Below are 15621 nucleotides of genomic sequence, written 5' to 3'. Positions count from 1 at the left end.
CAGATTTCTGCTTGTTCCCAAGAACTGCTGCCCAGACTTCATACTATTGAGATAGTGTCTGTGCCCCGACCTAAATTAAGCCTTGATAAAAAGCCCATCTAGGGTGTTTGTATGGCTAATCTAAAAAAATCAGACCCTGTCATTCTAATTATAATGTGGCTAACCAAACTGAGCTAAAAAATGGATGGATTAATATCAGATCACTAGCTCCTAAAGCAACTCTTGTAAATTAATTAATTACCGATCATCAAATTGAAATCCTATGTTTAACTGAAAGTTGGCTTAAAACTGATGAATATATTGCCATAAATGAATCCACCCCTCCCGGTTACAGTTATAGTCACGTTCCCCGTCTGACAGGTCGTGGAGGAGGTGTTGCTACTCCAATCTCCTTGCTACTTTGAAATCTGGCTTTGATTTGCACTTTTTTGAAGTGCTTGTTCTCAGATTTGCACATCTGGACAAAAAAGCAGTCAGTGTTGTCCTTGCAATTGTATACAGGCCACCAGGGCCATACAGTGGTTTCTTACTTGAGTTTGCCGATTTCCTTTCCAGCCTCGTTGTTAATTCAGATAAAGTTGTAATTGCAGGGATTTTAATATTCACATGGATAGTGAAGGTGATCATCTCAGATCAGCATTCCCGTCTATCACTGAATTTACTGGCTTTGATCAACATATACATCAGTCATTCCCATAATCATACTCTCGATCTGGTCTTAACTTATGACACAGAAATAGCAAACATAGCAGTCATGCCTAATAATCCTGTCTTTTCAGACCATTATTTAATTACTTTTCAAGTTTTTCATGTGTCACCAGATCCTACTTTCTACTTTAGCCGTAAGCTTTCCTCCAGGACTGCAAATGCTTTTATTAATGAGCTCCCAGACTCGTTTGTGCACTGTGGGGGATTTCCTTGGCCCCAGCCAAAATGCATACACAACGAGCATGAACTCAATTGATCAGCTGACGGACAACATAAATAACATACTTTGCAGAACCCTGGATACTATCACACCTCTTAAGAAAAGTAAAGTTGGCCATAAGAAATTAGCACCTTGGTACAACGACCATACTCGTGCTCTCAAGCAAGCTTCACGCCAACTTGAGCGCAAACGGCGCTCTACGAAATTGCAGGTATTCCTCCATGCCTGGAAAGATAGCCTACTACCCTATAAACATGCCCTCTCCACAGCATGTTCATCATATTTCTCTACCTTAAATGATGAAAATAGAAACAATCCTAGGCACCTGTTTAAAACTGTTGCCAGATTGACTAAGAATCATGTTGATCCCTGTGTCTCAATATCGTTTAGTAGCAATGATTTCATGAATTTCTTTGATGACAAGATTCAAAGTTCTTCTGCCACTCCTCCATCCACTCAACACATAGATGCACAATCCTCGGAACGACCGATGGCCTATCTGAACTCTTTTACTCCAATAGAGCTCATTGAATTAATTAATAGTTAATAGTTCATTCTTCAAAATCTTCTACTTGTCTTCTAAACCCTATCCCAACAAAGCATTTGAAGGAGCTACTACCAGTGATTGGAGCACCACTCCTACATATTGTCAATGCTTCTTTAGCATCTGGACACATACCACAGACTCTTAAACTTGCAGTCATCAAACCACTTCTTAAGAAGCCAAACTTAGATGTGAATGATTTGTCCAACTACAGGCCCATTTCGAACCTCAGGTTCCTGTCTAAAGTACTAGAAAAGGTCATTTCAAAACAACTTTGTTCATTTCTGCACCCCAATCATTGGAAGTTTTTCAATCTGGTTTTAGACCCTTCCACAGCACTGAAACAGCCCTGGTCAAAGTACTCAATGACCTACTCCTCGCTTCTGACAGTGGCTGTACTTGTGCTTCTAGATTTAAGTGCAGCATTCAACACCGTTGATCACCTGATCCTGTTGGATAGACTTGAAAATCTTGTAGGCCTCCGTGGACAGGCTCTCTCTTGGTTTAGATCATATCTATCAGATCGATATCAATTTGTGCACTTTAACAATGACTCCTCTTATCAATCCAGGGTTAGATACGGAGTACCACAAGGATCTGTGCTTGGGCCCTTGCTTCTCTCTCTATATATGCTTCCCCTGGGACAAGTTATTCGCAAACATGGCATTAACTTCCACTGCTATGCTGATGACACACAGTTGTATTTATCAGTCAAACCTGAGGAAGTTGTCCAGCTGTCAAAAATGGAAGCTTGTCTTAAAGACAGAAAGAAATGGATGAATCATAACTCTCTTTTGCTAAACTCAGATAAGACTGAGATAATGGTTAGGCGACATGGCTCAGGCAGTAAGAGCAGTCGTCTGGCAGTCGGGGGGTTGCCGGTTCGATCCCCCGCCTGGGCTGTGTCGAAGTGTCCCTGAGCAAGACACCTAACCCCCAAATGCTCCTGACGAGCTGGTCGGTGCCTTGCACGGCTGCCAATCGCCGTCGATGTGCGAGTGTGTGTATGAATGGGTGAATGAGAAGCATCAATTGTACAGCGCTTTGGATAAAGGCGCTATATAAATGCCAACCATTTACCATTTTACCATTTAATGGTAGTGGGGCCCAAGTCCTTGAGATGTAAATTATCTGATGATATGCCAAACATTGATGGAATTTGCATCACCTCAAGTGCTGTCATCAAAGACCTTGGAGTTACTTTTGATCCAGGTCTTGCGTTTGATGCACATATTAAAAACATCTCTCGGGTTGCTTTTTATCACTTGAGGAATATCTCCAAAATTCGGAAGATACTGTCCCTAAATAATGCAGAAAAGCTAGTGCATGCTTTTGTCACTTCAAGATTAGATTACTGCAATGCTCTTTTGTCTGGATGTGCAAATTCCTCTCTGAAAGGGCTCCTGCTAATTCAAAATGCAGCAGCTCGTATTCTTACTAGAACAAGGAGATTTGAGCACATCAGCCCAGTGTTAGCTTCACTTCACTGGCTGCCTGTTGAAATCCGAATAGATTACAAAATACTACTTCTGACTTTTAAAGCCTTACATGGCTTGCCCCTCTGCATTTAAACAAATTACTTCCTCCTTATACTCCCTCCCGAATACTATAATAATAAGGGTGTAGGCCTCCTTGTTCTTCCTAGAATAACTAAAAGTTCCATAGGTGGCAGAGCCTATCGTGCTCCTTTCCTGTGGAACAAATTGCCTGCTCATGTTCGGGGTGCAGACACTATCACCTTGTTTAAAGCTAGGCTAAAAACGTATCTCTTTAGTCTGTCCTATAGTTGAGGGGCAGGAGCGGGTGGCTGGCATAAGCTATAGAGTCTCTGGTGGACTTGGCGTCAGTGCTGTCAGTGGATCATTGTTGGTAATGCTGTGTTGAGTATAACTAGTCATGGTCTGGTGGTGACCGTCTCAAGCCTGCCCTCATGGATGTGTTGACCACTGCCTCTGTTTCCCTTAGCTACGCTGCCATAGCCTTATTCTGCCGGGGTTCTCCTTATCACACGCAGGTACCTCTCCCTCCCGCTGTGATTGACCAATTACTATCTGGACCCCCTAACAATGTTACTTTCCTCTTCCCCGCTCTGGGCACCTGCCCTGAGCGCTAGCCCAACTTTCCTGGCCTGGAGCTCCAGCCCAAGACCAGCCGCAAACTTCCTCCTGCCACTGCTGATTCAGCTGTAGCACCAAGGCTGTCCCCTGCCTGACAGTGCCACCCATTGGTATTCCTGCCATCTGTGCTTCAAGTTATTGGACATTTATGTACTTTTATTTAATCTGGTTTTCTGTTTAAATCCATTGTTTCTACAAACCAGCGACAGATGGGTTCCCCTACTGAGTCAGGTTCTGCTCAAGGTTTCTTCCTGTTTCCAGGGAGTTTTTCCTTGCCACTGTGGTGTACTCTTGGGGCCCGGTTTCTAATTCTGTAAAGCTGCTTTGCGACAAAGGCCCTTTGTAAAAAGCGCTATACAAATAAAATTGAATTGAATTGAATTGAATAATTACATCTGTCAAGAGAAACTTTGAATTCATTTTTCCAGTACATGGCCCCAAAAGATTGGTCTAGTCCACATGTAATGTCAGTCACAAGAAACATACATTTATTTTATTGCATAGCCTTCCATCATGATTTTTTTCATAATTCTCTTACTAGAGGTTATGAGTAACTTATCCATAGCAAACAAAACAGCAGGCCCACTATTTTTGCTGACAGGGCTGGTGTTGAAATAATATCGCCATCAGCCATCATTTTGATATTCTACCGGCTCCACTGCAGCTATTGAACATCAACTAGTTTGTCAATGTGCAGACAATCGGTCAGGTCATACAGAAAATCGTATTTTTGTACCGCAATAATAAGACGCTCGTCATCCATTTGTGAATTAAGTTTTGGCAGAGAGATAATGTGTTAGAGGTAGCTGTACATGTTCATGACATCTGTAGTATGCGCACGATCACATAGCCGATGTGAATAACCACCCACTTTATCATTTGTATGTTAAATAAGAAAAAACAAGCAGAACTTTTTATTAAAATTAATTCACTATTCACTATGGGAATGTACGTGTGCATCAACCATCAAGAAATTAACCTTGGCGATTCTCAAACTTTGACGCTGCCATCGAACACGACGCGATGGCTACAGTGGAGCTTGTCATTAATTGCAATGGATTCGTTCCCTCAGCGTCCAATGTCTGATGCCGATGGCTGATAATATAATTGTTTCCAATTTAAGTAATACTAATGGTTCCATGCCATTTAGAACTCTTATACTTAACTCTGCCAACCCAAGCTGGAAACAGAGATATGCAAAGTGTTGGCTTGTGGACTTCTTATTGTAAATTGTAATGTCAGTCATGCTATATTTATGTCATTACTTTTTTATTATTATTCTGTGTTTATTACTGAGATATAGTCTTTACATTGTGTTAGAACATTTAAAGTAATCAAAAAATTGTCACCCAAAAAATAATTCCTATGGGACTTTTTCCCTGGAAAACCTTATATATCTCACAAATTATTGGGAATATCAAAACGCTGTGCACACCATTCGGGATTGTGCTGAACATTTTCCAGCGGAATAATAATGATAACTACAGGTCTGCATTTCCTGAAGAAAATGTGGAGTGTGACTGTGGCAATCTATAATTCTATTGAGTTTAAATATTTGCATTTCCATATCACATGCTTCCAGGAGCACACAGCTCATTTGCATATCAATAGTGGATTGACTGAACGCACGCAAGATTTCGGTGTTTTATCAAGCTTCAAGATGTAACTGATTTCAAATGTTTTACACGCAAGTTCTGCTCCTATTCCCACACCTTCAGATGCATGTCCCCACAGTCACCCTGTTTCCCCACTCTATTTAACTATTGATATTATCTATTGGCTACAGCAATAGAAGTAAAAAAAATAAGTCTAATAAATACCTAATAAAGTGCTTGGTGAGTGTATATACATATACAGCTCCACCCCAAAAAAAGTGCTTTGACATAAGCTTTATTTTCCAATATGTATAAAGTAGTGTGCTTTATTAATGATTCAATGGCACCCCTGCTGTAATACTGGCAAAGATCACTGTCATGAGTCTTTTCCTATGATTTGTGGTAAGTTTAGAGAACACATTTGGTGAGATTTTTGACCATTCCACCATGCAGAACTTTCAAATCATTGATATCCTTGGGTTTGCGCTTATGGAGCCCCCTCTTTCATTCAGACCACAGGTTTTCGATGCATTTTGATGTATGTTTGGAATCACTGTCCTGCTGGCAATCTACTTACGACCAAGTCTCAACCAGATTTTCTGCCAAGATTTTCTGCTACTTTGCTGAATTCGCAGAGCCATTGATCTTAAATAGTGCCCGTGGCAAAACATCAATGAAGCACCTTCATATTTGACAGCAGGTATGGTCACTCCTAGTATGCATTCCTCTTTTGCCACCGATTGCCACATGTTGATGATGTGAATGGCCAAAACATTCAACTTCAGTTTCATCTAACCATAGCACTCTGTTCCAGTCATAATTCAAATGAGGTTTGGCAAACTGCTGATACTTGATTTTGTTTATTGTGCTCAGTAAGGGCTGTCTTCGTGCCACCAAAGAGTTTGTTGGTATGGAGGTGCCATTTTATGGTTCTTTTTGAGACTTGGTAACCCAAAGATGCCACTAATCTCTGCAATTCTTAACCCTCTGGGGTCGGTGTTGTTGCTGGCAACACTGACATGATTAGATCAACTTTCCTTTCTATTTGGATGATTCGCTTTGTGAGATTTTACCATACAGATGCAATTAACATATGGACAGAAACCTTGGAATCTTGACATATAGTGCAATGCACTTACTGACATATAATATTAATAGTTTTAAAACATTTTCAATTAGTTGAATAAGACCACTGCGATTTCTTAATCTTTACTCAATAATATGTGAGTTTCGCTCCGTGAGAATACGGCCCATTTCATTCAAATTGAAATGAGGCGATAATTATTCTCTGGTAGGGGAGGGGCGATGCCATGTGTGAGAACACCAACTGTAAACCACGATAAAATGACATACAAAAGCAAAGTCTATTCGCCTCTTTTGAAGTAAACATTTTTCATCACAGAAAGTGTTTCATTACGGAAAATGGCATGAGTAAGAGCATTTCTTCCGTGTTTACTGCAACTTCTCAAGCTTCGTTTCAATATTCTGCAATAAGCACATTTGTAAATTCCCACACTCCAACCATTGCATCTCAAAATAATACATAGAGTCAGGTCCAAAATTATTGGCACCCTTGATGAAAATTAGCAAAGAAAACTAATAATACCATTACTCAGATATATTGTAATTTTCCAACATGTTTTACTTTATTAATGATTCAATGGAATCGACCAAAATTACCCATTTTTCAAGTTATACATTTCTTTCCAAAAAAAAAAAAAGGTTTCATTGGCACCCCTGTTTTGGAGCAGCCTCCGCAAGGATAACCGGAGGTAGGATTGAGGTACAGTTTGAAAAGGTGTGTTTTTAGTCTGCGTCAAAATAGGGGGAGGGATTCTGCTGTCCTGACATTGGTAGGCAAGTCATGGTACTTGGTGGAATTCATTATGCCATTGATCCAATGATCCACCACCATATTTGACGGTAGGTATGAGGTGCTTTTCTTTGTATGCCTTTTTTGACCAAACATGCCGACGGTGTACATGGCCAAAAAGTTCAATTTTGGTCTCATCTGACCATAGCACCCTGTTCTAGTCATAGTTACAATGACATTTTGGAAACTCCAGACGCTTGAATTTGTTGGTTGCTCTCAGTAAGGGCTTTCTTCGTGCAACCCTTCCAAAGAGCCTGTTGGTATGGAGGTGGCGGTGTCTTATGATTGATTTTGACACTTTGTGACCCCAAGACGCAACTAAAGTCTGCAGTTCTTGAACTGTGGTCCTTGAGTTCTTCTTTGCCTCCCTTACCATCTTCCTCACTGTGCGTGGGGGCAACATGCACTTGCGTCCTCTTCCTGGCAAGTTTGCAACTGCTCCAGATGTTTGAAACTTTTTGATTATTGCCCTAACAGTGGTTAGTGGTATGTTTAACCGTGTATGTATTTTTTTGTACCCATTACCTTGTGTAGGTCAACAACCATCTGTCTCTTTTGATTTGACAGTTCTTTGACTTTCCCCATGGTGATGGATGACAGGGATTTTACGTGTGTGTTACCTCATTTTTATACCCTAGGGAAACAGGAAGTGATGGAAGGCCACAATACAGTTCCTTAAGACTGAGATTAACTTAAATAAGTAGAATTTTACTGCAGATTTAACTTTGTTTGGTTTTATTTAAAATAATCTTTAAGGGTGCCAATAATTTTGGCACCTACATTTTTCATAAAAAATAGTATTACTCAATAAAAATGAAATAAAATATAGCTCATTATCTGTGTTGTTTATTTTATACAGCCTTCTTTGCTCATTTTCATCAAGGGTGCCAATAATTTTGGACCTGACTGTATGTGATATGTAGTGGCGTAGCCAGGATTCTAGAACTGGGTGTCCTCCCACAATTGATATTAGCATACTGCATCTACATTCGAAGAAAAAGCTGAAATAACTTAGCTAAACAGACCAACTCCAAGAGTATGTGTATTTCTTACCATCATATTGGTAAATACGTGTGCTGTATTGCAACTGTGCTCGTCTGAATATTCAGTAATGTGTTTGTGAATTAGATCTTCATTGTATGTAGTTTGTGTAATGTTTTCATATTTTGTAAAATGTATTTATGTCTGTCTTCCAAATGGCTCACTGAGTATATTTGTGGAGAGGCTTTGTCTTAGAGGTAGGGAGGGGTCAGGCCAGGTGTGAAAAGCCTACTTACCTGGCAGGACCTCATACCACATAAATATTAATTGAAGAAAGGCCATTAGCCCTCCCATTGTCAACTGGTGATGAAAAATAGTTTTTGTAATTACTTTAATATTTCTAATTGGATTTGCTACAATGTCATCTTTTGATACACAAATTTAATTCATTCATTCATAATTATCCTAACCCGCTTATCCTGAACAGGGTCGCAGGGGGGCTGGAGCCTATCCCAACATACATTGGGCAAAAGGCAGGAATAAACCCTGGACAGGTCGCCAGTCCATCGCAGGGCACACACACCATTCACTCACACACTCATACCTACGGGCAATTTAGACTCTCCAATCAGCCTAACCTGCATGTCTTTGGACTATGGGAGGAAATCCATGCAAACATGGGGAGAACATGCAAACTCCACACAGAGAGGCCCCGGCCGACAGGGATTCAAACCCAGGACCTCCATGCTGTGAGGCGGCAGTGCTACCCACTGCACCATCAGTGCCGCATGAACAAATTTCAGTGATCCAAAAATTTCATTACAATAGATTAGTACGTGTTTTTACAGCATTCTTGTATGTGTTCAAAACAATGAACATATGATTCTGACCTACTTACTGTTGCCAGATTATTGTAGCTGAGTTTGTGCTGAAAACAAAGATATGAAACACTTTGGAATTACCGTATATAAAGTTGATTAAAATGACACAATGTCAGAGCATGGCACAGTCACCAGTTTTCCTAATTTGCCTCATCCCTCAGACCCCAGAGGTTTAACATATAAATGGATATTGGATCTGCCGTTGCTTTGTGCAAAACTACTCAACCAATCAAATAAGCCAACTCCCAATGAAATTTCAAATGCACTGGTGCATTTGCACAGGCAGATTTGTTTGATATGCGTGGTTTGGCTTGATCACTGAGCTTAACTCACACATGTAGGCCCCACTGACAATGTTAACTAGCATGAACATAGCATGGAAAATTGACAAATTCTTGAAATCTACTGGCAAACCTCCTTCCAGACCCCAGACCAAGCAGCACCAGCTTGGGGGAATGTTACTCTGAACCTAAAGGACAATATAAAAGAACACATGACCCGGACTTTATCAAGTATGGATTTACGCATACTGTTAAACATGGTGAGCACAGGTGGCCGTGGTGGCGCAACAGGCTAAGATGCAGCAGACTTGCGGTTGCAGTTCGCTGCAGTTACACACCGAGGACCTACAACCTGTGCCCTTGACCCTATCCCCTCTTCTCTCCTCCAGAATATCACACCTGACATTCTCCCATTTGTCTCCTCCCTGTCTTCTGGCTGTTTTCCAGCATCCTCCAAGAGGCCTCACATCACCCCGCTGCCAAAAAATCCTACTCTGGATCCCTCCATCATCCAGAACTACCGCCCGGTAGTCTCTATCTAAAACAATAGAACGAGCAGCTTCTGGTGAACTTTCTTCTCTTATCTAAAAACAACCTGCTAGACCTCCATCAGTCTGGCTTCAGATCTGGCCAATCGACAGAGACCGCACTCTTCTCCGTCAGTGAATCAGTCCATGCCGCACCAGCGGCCTCCCTCTCCTCTGTCCTCATTCTTCTAGATCTCTCTGCTAGACACTCGTTCCCTAGGCCCTGTTATCACTGCACATGGTCTATCCTACCACTGCTATGCGGATGATACCCAACTCTTCATCTCATTCCCACCATCTGATACACAGGTTTCAGCCCGTATATCTGCTTACCTGAGTGACATCCAGAGCTGGATGGACAACCACCATCTAAAGCACAGCCCAGGTAAGACTGAAATTATATTCATCCCTGCCATTACCTCTCCCCATCTGGATCTCTCCATTTCCCTAGGGGATACCACACTGACGCCATCACCCTGTGCAAGGAACCTCGGCGTGGTGATGGACAGCAGACTGTCCCTCTACGAGAACATTGCAGCAGTGACCCGGTCATGCAGGTTCTTCCTATACAACATACGGAGAATCCGCCCCTTTCTCACCCCCTACTCGACCCAGCTCCTGGTCCAAGCGATGGTTTTGTCCCACCTGAACTACTGCAACTCCCTCTTGGCTGGCCTCCCAGCGTCCGCCATCAGACCCCTCCAACTTATCCAGAATGCAGCAGCTCATCTGGTCTTCAACCTTCCCAAATACTCACATGTCACCCCCCTGCTTACTTCCCTCCACTGGCTGCCTGTCATGGCTCACATCAAATTCAAAACATTGGTGCTAGCCTTCCAAGCAGTTAAGGGGTCTGCCCCAGCTTACCTCCAAAAAATCATCAGACCCTACACCCCTGCCAGACCTTTTAGTTTGGCCTCCACAGGCCGCTTGGCACCTCCCCCTCTCCGAACTTCCACCTCATGCTCACGACTACTGTCTGTTCTGGCTCCACGGTGGTGGAACAAACTCCCCGTTGAGGTCAGAACAGTAGAATCTCTTCCCATCTTCAAGCGCAAACTGAAGACGCACCTCTTGAAGCTGCACCTCTCCCTGTCCCTCCCTACCTGCCTGTAAACCTGAATTGTTGTCTTTCTGTGATTTACTTGTGTATCAGGATGTTTAGTTTGGCTAGGTAAGCAGTGTTTGGCCAGGTAAGCGGTTTGTTCATACATTTGCGTGTTGCGGTATTACGATAAAAAAAATACAAATAATAAAAAATAAATAAAAATAGGTTCTTATCTTGTGCAGGTAGCAGTTGAAATTGTACTTTCCTGGGCCGCGGTGGCGCAACAGGCTAAGATGCAGCAGACTTGCGGTTGCAGTTCGCTGTAGTTGCACACCGGGGACCGGCGTTTGATTCTTGGTCCTGCCAAAAGCCAAGTTTGGCCGGCTCACGTGGAGCAGCATGATTGGCTCGCTGCTCCAGGGGGAGGGACTTGGCAGGATTAGTATATCGCCACACAAAAAGCACCTCGGGCGCCTCGGAATCACGGTTACCAGCATGTGGCGAGACGGCTTGAAGAAGGCGTGTCAGTCTCGTAGGGCCGCCGAGGGACGGGGTGTGGGCGGTGCATCTAATACTAGCTCTAATTGAATTAGACGGGGTACAATTGGCTACCAAATTGGGAGAAAAAAGGGAAAAAATCTGGATTTTTTTTTTAAATTGTACTTTCCTCTAGGGTCTTTCAGCGCAAGAAATTAGCACATTGGTACAATGACCATACTCGAGCTCTCAAGCAAGCTTCACACCAACTGGAGCGCAAATGGCGCTTTACGAAATTGCAGGTATTCCACCATACCTGGAAAGACAGCCTACTAACCTACAAACAAACACTCTCCACAGCACGTTCATCATATTTCTCTACCTTAATTGATGAAAATAGAAACAATCCTAGGCACCTGTTTAAAACTGTTGCCAGACTGACTAAGAATCATGTTGATCCCTGTGTCTCAATATAGTTTAGTAGCAATGATTTCATGAATTTCTTTGATGACAAAATTATAAAAATCAGGGACAAGATTCAAAGTTCTTCTGCCACCCCTCCTATAGGGTCTGTCCTTTCATCCACTCAACACATAGATGCAGAATCCTCAGAAGGACCGATGGCCTATCTGAGCTCTTTTACTCCAATAGAGCTCATTGAGTTTAATACCATAGTTAATTCTTCAAAATCTTCTACTTGTCTTCTAGATCCTGAGTGCGGCATGTACAGAGGTTGCAGATCACGTCCACGTAGATGTTGGGTGCCTTCTCAAAAATGGCATGTGCAACCTGTGCAAAATGCTGCACATAAATGCCCTGCCGGTTCGCGAGTGCCGCAGACAACACAAATCATGCAATCTACGTCAACAGCACAGAAGTATAAAGAAGTGACTTGATGGGGGCTCGCACTGAAATGAACTGAAATTAGAATTACATTTACATTTACATTTTTGTCATTTGGCAGACGCTTTTAATCCAAAGCGACTTACAAGTGCATAGGTTCTACCACAAGTGAAAGCATCACATCCAGAACTAGGAAAATACACATGGAATGCTGTTGTAAACAGTCGTCATCATAAGTGCCATGTGGGGGGGTAGACAAGGATAGGGATAGGGATATCAGAAAGGAGGGGCGGGGGAAATCAGGAGGGAGGACTAAGGTAGAGTTTGAAAAGGTGGGTTTTGAGTCTGCGTCGAAATAGGGGGAGGGATTCTGCTGTCCTGACAGTGGTAGGCAAGTCATTCCACCACTGAGGAACCAGAACAGAAAACAGGCGTGAACGTGCAGCTCCACCACCAGGTGCACGTAGAGAGGGAACCATAAGGCGACCACAGCTGGCAGACCGGAGTGGTCTAGCTGGGGAGTAGGGAGTGATCAAGGATTTTATGGAAGGTGGGGCAGTCCCCTTAGCAGCCTGAAATGCCAACACTAGGGCCTTGAAACGGATGCGTGCAGCAATAGGAAGCCAGTGGAGGCCAATGAGAAGCGGGGTGACATGAGCCGACCTGGGCTGACTGGTGATCAGGTGGGCTGCAGCATTCTGGACCAGCTGGAGGGGCTTGATGGCACACGCTGGGAGACCGGCTAGGAGGGAGTTGCAGTAATCCAGGCGGGAAATGACGAGCGCCTGGACTAGGAGCTGGGTGGCTTTCTCCGTCAGGAGATGACGGATATGGCGTATATTATACAGAAAGAACCTGCAGGTTCTGGCAGTGGAGGATACTTGTGGAGCCAGGGTGAGGCAGTTATCAAGAGTCACCCCAAGATTCTTTGCCGTATGGGAGGAGGAAACTACAAAGTCCTCAACAGTCAGTGAGAGGCCGATTGATGGAGAGGACTTAGGAGGAATGTAGAGAAGCTCAGTTTTGGCAAGGTTGAGCTTCAGGTGGTAGGAAGTCATCCACGCAGAGATATCAGCCAAGCAGGCAGAGATCTGTGTGGTGACTTGGGTGTTGGGGGGGAAGGAAATAAAGAGTTGGGTGTCATCAGCGTAAGAATGATAAGAAAAGCCATGGGAAGAGATAACAGAACCAAGAGACATGGTGTATAGCGAGAAGAGGAGAGGCCCAAGAATTGAAGTTAACATTCCCAAGACATGCACACATACAAGTACTCACTGAGCGAGGTGCCCAGATCAGTGCCGTTCCTCCTTGGCTGTACTGGCTTGTTGTCAGTTCTCTCTTTGCCAAGAAGTCAAAAATCCGTACTGAGCCTGGAGATGGAGAGACATGGAGAGACCTTCTTAAAGAAGCCCAAAGTCATGAAATCAGACTCCCTCTCAAACTAAACACAGCCTTTGAGCAATGTGCGAGTTAAAGTGGCGAGTTAAAGTGGCAAGTAGGATGGAATTTCCTATGGTTTTGGAACAATGTTTTAATCTTACCTATTGTACCTTTAAATCTACAACACCACAAAGTGTGCAAAAAGTGAATACTTTCTGAAGCCACAGTATTTAACACCCATATTATGTGAATTCAGTAATTTCCTTCTTAAACTTATTAACAGGTTGCACCACCTATATTATTTAAATTTATTTCGTTTTAAAATATACAATGCATAATGTTTCTTTTTTTTGCCTCTGTACAATTTGGGATTTGTAATAAAATAAATTGTATGTGGTTAAAGTGCATATTGTCAGATTTTAATAAAGGGCATTTTCATACATTTTGGTTTCACCATGTAGAAATTACAGTAGTCTGTATATATAGTCCCCATTTCAAGGAACCATAACTTTTGGGACACAGCAATGTTATGTAAATGAAAGTAGTCATGTTTAGTATTTTGTTGCATATAATTTCTGCAATTAATGGATATCACCATCATCATATTTTATCTATCTCAACCACAAGTAGCTTTATCTTCTCTGGAGAATCTGAACAATCAGATCCTCAGATTCAATGTGTATAGTGCCATGAGATTGAACATTCCCTAAATTCCAGGAAAATTGCAGAAAATTTTCAAAAGTTTCCTGGAAAACTCCCTCCCCTTGTAACTCTACTGAAGACCCACCAGCTTGCATCTCACCTGCACCTGCTCTAATCTCTTATCTTCCACTTCTTCAGGTGAATTAACAATTTTTTTGGCAAATATCTCCAAATGAAAACATTTTAAAATATCCATGCTGGTAAATATACTACATACGGTCAAGTGCTGTTGTCGCCATGAGGTGGGAAGTCACGGAAATGTCCATGGCCTGAATAGCACCAGCATGGAAGGTGAACAGGCGCTCTGGGTCATGGGTCTGCAAATATGCACACAAAGTGAATACACATGTACACACATACAGTGGGCTCTAGAATTGATAATATGCACAACAAATATTGTAAAGTGAAAAAATTATAGTTATTTACGGAAAAATAATTTTCCAACATTTGTAAAGTAGTGTGCTTTATTAATGATTCAATGGAATCAACAGTCTAACATTTTTTAAATAAAAAAGGTTTCACAATTATTGGCACCCCTGGTATAATACTTTGTGCAAACACCCCTAGCAAAGACAACAGCCGTGAGTCTTTTCCTATCATTTGTGATATGGTCACATTTGAAGGGATTTTTGACCATTCCTCTATGCAAAACTGGCAGCAAACCATCTCCAAAACTCAATGAGCCACCCCCATATTTGATAGTAGGTATGAGGTGCTTCTCCTTGTATGCATTCTTCTTTTGATGCCAAACATGTCCCTGGCGTTGTAGGGTCCTCGCCTGGGCCGCCAAATAAAGTAAAGATTTTACACTCTACTAAATAGTCAGGGTGACTATTTGAAACATATACATCTCAGTCCTCACACAGGGTGCACAAATTGTGTGGGATACAACCCTACACTATATGTGTAGATTGCAAGAATTGATACATACAACGTTTCGTGATAATAATCCTCATGTATGGCGCCGAATAACGTTATGTAGCAGTATAACTGCAAAAAGTAATCAGTCTCATAAAATTACTGTTATCTGAAATATCTAACCACAAATTCTGTATTTCAATTAATAGTTTAAATAACAAATATTAATGATTAAACATACCAATAACCTGGAGATTGGAAATTCCTTGAAAGACAAAGACACCGGATTTCATCAAATTAATTTATTAAACACGTACAAACACAGAATGTAAATGGGAGGATGAGCTAATGGGAAGTTAGGATAAGCAAATGTGTCCCTAGAACAAAGGAAAGTAGTTAGCTTGGGTAGTTAGCTAGAGTTCTGGGGGGGAGTGTTAGAGTGTTAGCTGTGAGAAGAGAGAGACTACTTGCATAGTTTAACTCTATACATCTGCAAAAGACAGTAAATCTATTCACGTAAATAGCTAACAGTCAGAATAGATTCAAATGATAACACAAAGCAAATATAAAAACACAGATTCACAAT

At 42.1% G+C, this 15621-nt stretch overlaps 1 protein-coding gene across 1 annotated transcript in view; it reads right to left on the bottom strand.

Moving 5' to 3' along the window:
- Positions 1–15621, bottom strand: part of LOC133127234 (cilia- and flagella-associated protein 44) — a 192887-nt gene that overhangs the window by 110926 nt on the left and 66340 nt on the right. The window contains exons 10-11 of the mRNA XM_061239961.1: positions 14395–14494; positions 13371–13465 (exon numbers count right to left, since the gene is read on the bottom strand). Coding sequence (XP_061095945.1) covers positions 13371–13465; positions 14395–14494 — 195 coding nt within the window. The remainder of the gene's footprint in view (positions 1–13370; positions 13466–14394; positions 14495–15621) is intronic.

This window comes from Conger conger, chromosome 4, assembly GCF_963514075.1.
Source record: "Conger conger chromosome 4, fConCon1.1, whole genome shotgun sequence".
Classification (NCBI taxonomy): domain Eukaryota; kingdom Metazoa; phylum Chordata; class Actinopteri; order Anguilliformes; family Congridae; genus Conger; species Conger conger.
This window is presented reverse-complemented; position numbering and strand designations above follow the sequence as displayed.